The sequence below is a fragment of the Apostichopus japonicus genome, chromosome 4, assembly GCF_037975245.1.
Source record: "Apostichopus japonicus isolate 1M-3 chromosome 4, ASM3797524v1, whole genome shotgun sequence".
Classification (NCBI taxonomy): Eukaryota; Metazoa; Echinodermata; class Holothuroidea; order Aspidochirotida; family Stichopodidae; genus Apostichopus; species Apostichopus japonicus.
Window position 1 is genome coordinate 1,674,523 of NC_092564.1, and position 7,872 is coordinate 1,682,394.

The window sequence follows — 7,872 nt, forward strand, 5'->3', positions numbered from 1 at the left end:
ATTTATTAACTAAATTCAATTAATAGGCATGACAGCCTATACAAGTGGTTAATAGATAACGCCGTGGATACGTTGGCAAGAGTAAACGTGAAATGCACTATAACTGCAAAGCCTTATTGACTTTTACAAGTAAACATTGAAGAGGCGGGTAATAAAATACTTCACAATATAAAAACTTATACGCTATTAACACAGAGACACGAACCCAACCACCATCATTAAACTATATGATAGAGAACACTGTGCTGAAACTACCCCCCCCCCCCCCACTCCTCCCACACACACAAGGCTATAAGAAATGCCTTCTTCCATTTGGGAGATATCACAACTTTTTAGTTAGGATGCTACCCAAATGGTTAAAGACTTTTCTGACCTGTTGTTCTTCGTTAAGTTTTTTATCATAAATGCTAAAAAGACGGTTGGGTTTTGTCTCCTTTAACGCATGACTCAGTGGTACATTAACGTTATATAATAAAAATAATAAAAATGTTATATTAACTATCCTTTTTCAGGTGGTAACTTTCCTCAATGACCTATATACCTGTTTTGACGAAATTCTTTACAACTTCGACGTGTACAAGGTTTGTTGATTTTATTGTCATTAAGTTAATTAATAGGAATTAATTAACTCCATCCCTTGTCTACTAATCCCCTTACATCTATTTCTTTGTGCTCACCATGCTCATTAACCTGTCTGTATTCTGTGTGTTTTTGTCCATTCTGTTACTGTTACTTGTCATCTAGCTTCTGAAGATGATCCTGCTAGGATCGAAACGTCAGGCCAACTTACTTTTACACAGGAATAAATCTGACAACTTTTGTGATAGCCTACGTTTTTCGTGCTACTCGTCAAAGAGACACGTTTATCGTAACAGGTATAACCCCAACAACAAGTTCATTATCTACAGCGACATCAACTTCTAGTGGAATAACCAAATACATACACGAGGTTTGCCTGAAACCATTTATTTTGTTTTTTATCAAATAACCTCATTAAGAAAACGTAACAGCATGAGTAAAATCTTTTGTTTTCAAATCACTGTTGCAAAAATCATCGTTGAATTTATATGATATACCAGGGGCGTATCCAGGATTTTCCAATAGGGGGGGGGGGGGCGTCAGGCATGAATGATCGCCGTCCTGGGGGATTGGTCTAAGGGGAGGGGTGTACAATTTTTGCTTTCGAAGAAGGGATGAAATGCAAAATGGTGTCATATGCATGGGCGGCGATCCGTACTTCCGAGTGGGGGGGGGGGGTATGACCTTGTTGACTATCTAAGCGTAGCGCCACCATGAGTTGGCGCGAAGCGTACAAGAAAATTTTGGGATTAACAAACCCTCTAGATGGCCGGAAACGGCACTTCCCGAGGTTTCCAAGCGGCATATACCCAACTTTAAAATAGGGATGTCATGTCCGAAATATCTCATAATCAGGATCCAAAATACTTTTTTTTTTTAAATTTCGGGTGTTATTTTGGGAAAATTGCCCCTGTCAATCTTGTTTCAGGCGCAACGTTAGAATGTTCGAGAGCTCTTTTATATTATTCGATGAAGAAAATGGCCTCATGCAGGCTATTATAGGCCTATACACATGCAATACACAATTACACATAGTCACATTCCTATGTACCGATTGCTAGGGCATCCAGGTGAAACGTGTATTAAGCATTACCCTGGTTACATGAGATTCTCAGCTGTTCGAGGGAACATGTACGTGTGTAGGCCTACTATAGGGCCTATATGAATACTATGAGGGTGCATATATGTACTATATCGATACCGTGGGCGCAATAATACATTTTGTTGTTATAGGGCCAATGAAGCCTACAGTCAACTATTTTTGCTTTATAAAGACGCTTTATTTGAAAAGATCGCACTGCGTTTATGGTAGGCGAGAAATGAAGCTAAAAAAGAGCCGAACATTAACGAAGATGCATAAATGTAGGCATGAAAATATTCTTATCCCTGGCATTTGGTGGGGGGGGGGGGATATGGTGCATTACATCCCCTCCACCCATTTTCATGGGGGATATATCCCCCCTCCACCCAGGATCGCCGCCCATGGCCATATGTGATCCATTTTTCGACCTTAATAATAAGCAACATTTCCAGTAAATATGGACACAAAATGCACAATTTAGTATGGCTGGCATGTCACTTAGTGTTTATAGTGATAATACAAACACAATTACCATCTATGTTTCTAAAACTATTATGCCGCCGAACTTCGCCAGAACCTTTTTTTGGCAAACAAAAAATAAAGCATACGGGAGGGGGGGGGGGGGGTTGAGCGATCACCGACATCTCACATAAAGGTCGTCATCAATTTTTTTTTTTTTTTGCTAAACTTTTATTTTTTGGTGACGGCCAATAGGGGGGGCGCGCGCCTGTTGCGCCCCCCTGGATACGCCCCTGGATATACCATCTTCAACTTCAATGCATCCCTAACAGTTAGTAGTCCTAGCGCCTCCTTGAAAAAGTTCTTAGTGGAAATTAGGCACCGTGAACCGCACTAGCGGGTCTTTTCTTCAGTTGATTCAACCGTTTGGAATTCTTCTCCTCGTCAGGTAACTGTTATGCTACCTCTCTTGCACATTTTATACAGTTAAAATCCTATTTGTTTCCTATAATGCTATTTTGCAACGCTATATGAATGCATGGACATGCATACACACAGACATATATACCATTCATTAATTGTACCATATATATGTTTTGTTCCAGGTTGAGACCATTGGTGACGCATACATGGTTGTTTCTGGATTACCAATCCGTAATGGTGATTGCCATGCCAAGGAAATTGCAAATATGTCACTTGTTCTTATTGATGCCTCATCCAATTTCAAGATAAAACACCTACCAGATAGGAAACTGATGCTTCGAGTGGGTATACATACAGGTACGTTTAACTACGTGCTCGTAGCTAGAAACCAACTACTTCGCTCTTTTGTATTGACCACGTGATTTGTGAGGATGGATTGAATAGTAGTTTCAAAGTCACGTGAAGAGAGGTATAGTTTTAAATCAGACGAGAACGAAGATATTGTAACATTCTTGTATTTTGTCAAAAATATCAACAGAATATCTTTATGAAATAAAATAAAGTGTGCAGTGGGTTTGTTTGAAGAGTAAAATAATTTATTGCAATCTTGGAAGAATTTGTGACTAATTTAACACAATTTACAATATCATTTCTTTAAACTACCTTTAAGTATAGGTCAACGAAAACATCCAAGTTAGTGTAGTTTAGTAGAAAAACAGGATCAGGAGGGACACTTAAGTCCCCATCAAGGACCCTATAGAGAGAAAAAACTGAAGACACAAACACTCAGACCCGATTGCAATGCTTAAAGTGCTTGTCCAAAGCATTCTTAAAACCATTGACACTACTTGCAAGTACAACTTTCTCAGGCAAACCATTCCACTCATTCACAACCCTATTAGAAAAAAAGTTATGCCGAATATTAATCCTACTATGTGATTTTTGGAGTTTAAGACAATGACCTCTGGTACAACTACTGTTAGCAAACATGAAAAAGTCGGTAAAGGATAAATTGTCGAAACCATACACAATCTTGAAAACCTGGATCAAGTCCCCACGTAACCTCCTAAGCTCCAGTGTGTTGAGATTCAACAGTTGTAACCGCCTATTATAAGGAACACTCTTTAAGGAACTAATCATCCTAGTAGCCCTCCTCTGGACCTTTTCAAGTACTTTCTTATCCTTAGCAAAATAGGGGTTCCAAGCCTGCACAGCATACTCCAGATGAGGTCTAACCAACTGCTTATAAAGCCTAACTACGACGTCCTCTTTCAAAAAACTGAGGTTCCTCTTGATCATACCTAAAACCCTATTACCTCTTTTAGCAGCTTCAAGACAATGTTTAGAAGGTTGCAGAGATGAGTCAATGTAGATACCTAGGTCTCTTTCAACAGAGACCTCCTGTAACTCCACACCATTAAGATTGTATGTAAACTTTTGGTTACTACTACCAATGTGCATTACCTTGCATTTATCAATATTAAAAAGCATTTGCCACCCCTGAGACCAGGAAAAAACCTTATCCAAATCCGTTTGAAACTTCTCAGAATCGCTTTTGGAAGAGACCTCAGAATACAATTTGGTGTCATCAGCAAATTTCTTGGCTGTACACAAAATATCTCCGTCAATGTCATTTTTATAGGCAACAAACAACAGGGGACCTAATACAGACCCTTGTGGAACCCCACTAGTAAGGTCCTGCCAAGAAGAAGCACAGCCTTTAATTACAACCCTCTGTTTCCTATTACCAAGCCAATTCTCGATCCAAGACAGTAAATTCCCATTGACACCCATACTCTTCAGCCTAAGTAATAGATGCTGGTGGGGAACTTTATCAAAGGCCTTCTGGAAATCCAGGAACACTACATCTACAGGCTTCTGCCTATTTAGTGAGCTTGTTAATTGAACTGACAATGGTACCGAAATAATTATCGGCCCATTGAGTGCATATAAGATTATAAGTAACGACAGTAACAAGTAGTAAATCAATTTCGAAAGAACAGTTTAATCACTTGGAGCCTTCGGTCTTTCTTATGTTGCAATACTTTGTACATGTATGCATAAGCCTACACTTTCCCATTAAGCATGGTTCTTGTCCTTACAATACTCCTAAGGTTCCTGTGTTTCCGGCGTGGTGGGTCTGAAGATGCCACGTTACTGTCTGTTTGGAGATACCGTCAACACTGCCTCAAGAATGGAATCGAATGGAGAAGGTATATATAACTCATTCTATTTTGCCACTCTAGGCGAACTACTATATATGCGTTATCGAATAACGTGAAGATAATTAAGATCTAAAGAAGCACATTTATACAGAACAGTGTGCTGAAAAACCCTGTACAAGAACAACCCACAATGAATTGATTAACAAAAGAAGGAGAAAACGATGAAATACAGAATAATCTACTTGCCAAGGCGAAGAACATTTATTAATTAAAGAGGGTCAACGGTTTAGCACGTTGTATTTGCAGTTAAGCATGCAACTGTTTTCTTTGTGGTGTTAATTATACATTTTCTAATTACTTCTGATACATTCTGGTTCCTTCTTTGTAGCTCTCAAAGTCCACGTTAGTCAAAGCACATGTGATATCCTTGACACATTAGGGGGCTTCAAAACAGAGTATCGCGGGGAAATCGAGATGAAGGTAAGCCATTACGTTACATATACCTATTAAATTATCATATGACGGCCAGCCCTTTCGACAGTTTACGTCAGTCCGGTTGAACATTTGCCGGTGTTAAAGGCCAAATTCCGCCTCAGAAGATGACACAAACTATAACTGCCAAAAGAAAAGAAAAATGATTTACTTTGCAAAAGAAACAACAATACGTACGGTAGCTTGTTGATACCGGTATTGTCATTAACCAGTAGTGCTGATTAAATGCTAATTAGACGTACAGAACAATGCAACAATTGCATCAGTTATATTGGAAGTCTACTATGGTGATGTCATTTTACAGACTTCCTTGGTCTTAGTGTATTCCTTTTTCCTCACCCATCGAATTTTAAAACAAAAGGAAACTAATAGAGTATGTTGTCTGTGTGTTTGATTTCATTTACAGGGCAAAGGACGTCAGACAACATATTGGTTGATATCCAGCGAGACAAAACCAAAGTCAATGCAGAAAACTTTACGCAAAACGAGTCGACAGGGAAAAGAAATTCCACCAGCTAAAGTTATTGATGTTCAGGAAGTGTAGATTTTGTTTCAAATTGTATCTTGCACTACTTTTGTTCTTTCACGCTCCTGGAGCGATTTGATGTACTAAAAGCAACATATTATGTTTTCGTGGCAATTAATTAACATTTCCTTTTAATTGTGTACTATTCTTACACCATATTGTGACAAATTTAAAGCAAAATGTAACATTAAATTTCAACGTGTTTTAATTGCTTTTTGTATTTCTATATATTGTTAGGCATACTTGCTACGCACGAAATCCATCCATATGTATCAAATGTGTCTTAAGTTAAAATGATGTATAAGTGTTGTTACATAGGAAAAATGAGTTAAACATGATAACAGCCTGAACTATGTAAACTGAAAGCAAACCGTTAAACAATCAAACTAGCAGATTACTCACGTGAACATTACTGGATGCATGGCTTCACTAAACAAAGAGTAAGAATTTCTCGAAAATCAGTTATACAAGACACCCTATTTTTAAAGGGAGAGAAACATAAAACAAATTCGTTTTGTAATTCGAACTAAAATATTGAGGCTTATAATCAGTCTGTAAACCCGAATCGGTGAACCCACGTTTTACGGTGAGGGCCAACAATGTGTGTGGGGTATATTTAATGTAGACACCATTTTATTTGTGTTGTCGGTATTACCTGTTTTTAATAGTTGTATGGGGAATGGGAGAGGGTGGCCTTTATTTTGGGTGATTACAGGCTTTACGTGATCAGAAGGATACCTTGGTTGTTTATCATTTACATATTTTCCTTCGTAGAGATATCATGTTATTTGAACCAAACTAATGCTGTCATTATTTCACAACCAACTTGACGAATGTGCGGGTATTTACTAAAAATAAAATGACAAAGATGTTGCATAATTGACATTCATACTGTCGTGCTCTTGGCCTTGCATTTTTAATCTGCAGTATTGCATATATATAGTTTAATTAGTCGTGTAAATATTCTCACCATCATTATCACGTTAACGTCGATCATCACCCATTGGCACCGCACGTTCTTTCATCTTTCGTCGTTTGGGGAGGGAAGGGCGGGAGGGGGGGGTGGGGCGAGGCTAAGACAGCGTTACTGATATTATCCCGAAAGACATGATTTGTCACATGATCACGGTTCTGGTGTAAGGGCACTGTATTTGTACTCTCAGAATATATATAGGGCCCTTGATGATGATACTATAACGTTTGATTTTCCTACACTGCTAGGACGGCTTTGATGACCAGCATTTACACGCCATATATCACAGTGTGTACAGGATCTTACCAAGGTAAGTGATCAACATTAATAACACAGGCTACCAGCAAGTAGTTCGATGGTTTTGGGTGGGGGGGGGGGGGGCGTGTGCAATGTGGCGTGCAAGGGATTAAAAAGGTGTTGGTTGGAGAGGGAGATTCTGAATTTCCCGGTTGACTAAGGTAGGGGCCTGAATCTTTATGGAAGGACCAGAGGCTAATCAAGGAGTTTGTAAAGTTGGGGTGGCCGTGGCGGTTCATTGGAACCGGCTCCTCATAAAGACTCAAATAGGGGGGGGGGGGGTTGGGGTCCTTCCCCAGCAAAAATATATATATATTAAAAGTTTAGACGTCAAATGATGCATTCTTAGGCATATTTAGACTAACAATTTATGTCTATCATTAGAAGCTCTAAACGTTATGTATAGTGCTAAGATACTTTTGGTGTTTGTGCGTGGTTGGAAACAAACTAGTGGATTTATTCTTCCCCTGATGAATGTATAAAATTCCCCGACTGAACCATTTCTCCGCCCTGCTGATGATGAGAGGTGTGTGAGGGGAATGGGGATGCACGTCAATCATTGTGTGTGTGCATGAGGACGATGGGAGGGGGTACCAAGGGGGGGGGGGGGTCAGCGCAATCGTCTTGTCGATGAAGCATAACATGGGAAGAATAATTCATGTGATTATACTAGTGTTTACACGGGTCCAAAAATCGGGAACCGGGTACCCGAGGGCCGTTACCCGTCGGGTATCCGGGTACCCGGAAAAAATTGTTTACCCTCGTGTATCACGATTTTCAAGAAATTACATATTGGATGCTGTAATAAATGCATTATATTCTCTACTGACAATGTTTTCATGTTCAAATACGTAGGTGTAAGATAAGGTATAAAACC

General features: G+C 39.3%; 1 protein-coding gene across 11 annotated transcripts in view; it reads left to right on the forward strand.

Annotated features, from left to right (window-relative positions):
- The window catches only part of LOC139966083 (atrial natriuretic peptide receptor 1-like), a 161,401-nt gene extending 153,808 nt beyond the window's left edge, over positions 1-7,593 (forward strand). For 5 of the 11 annotated variants that reach the window (XM_071968774.1, XM_071968773.1, XM_071968770.1 and 2 more), the window contains exons 18-22: positions 513-581; positions 2,725-2,899; positions 4,657-4,755; positions 5,096-5,187; positions 5,606-7,593. In XM_071968774.1, coding sequence (XP_071824875.1) covers positions 513-581; positions 2,725-2,899; positions 4,657-4,755; positions 5,096-5,187; positions 5,606-5,743 — 573 coding nt within the window. In that variant the 3' untranslated portion in view covers positions 5,744-7,593. The remainder of the gene's footprint in view (positions 1-512; positions 582-2,724; positions 2,900-4,656; positions 4,756-5,095; positions 5,188-5,605) is intronic. The other 6 variants (XM_071968777.1, XM_071968778.1, XM_071968769.1 and 3 more) reach the window with 2 other exon arrangements.
- Positions 7,594-7,872: the final 279 nt, after the last annotated feature.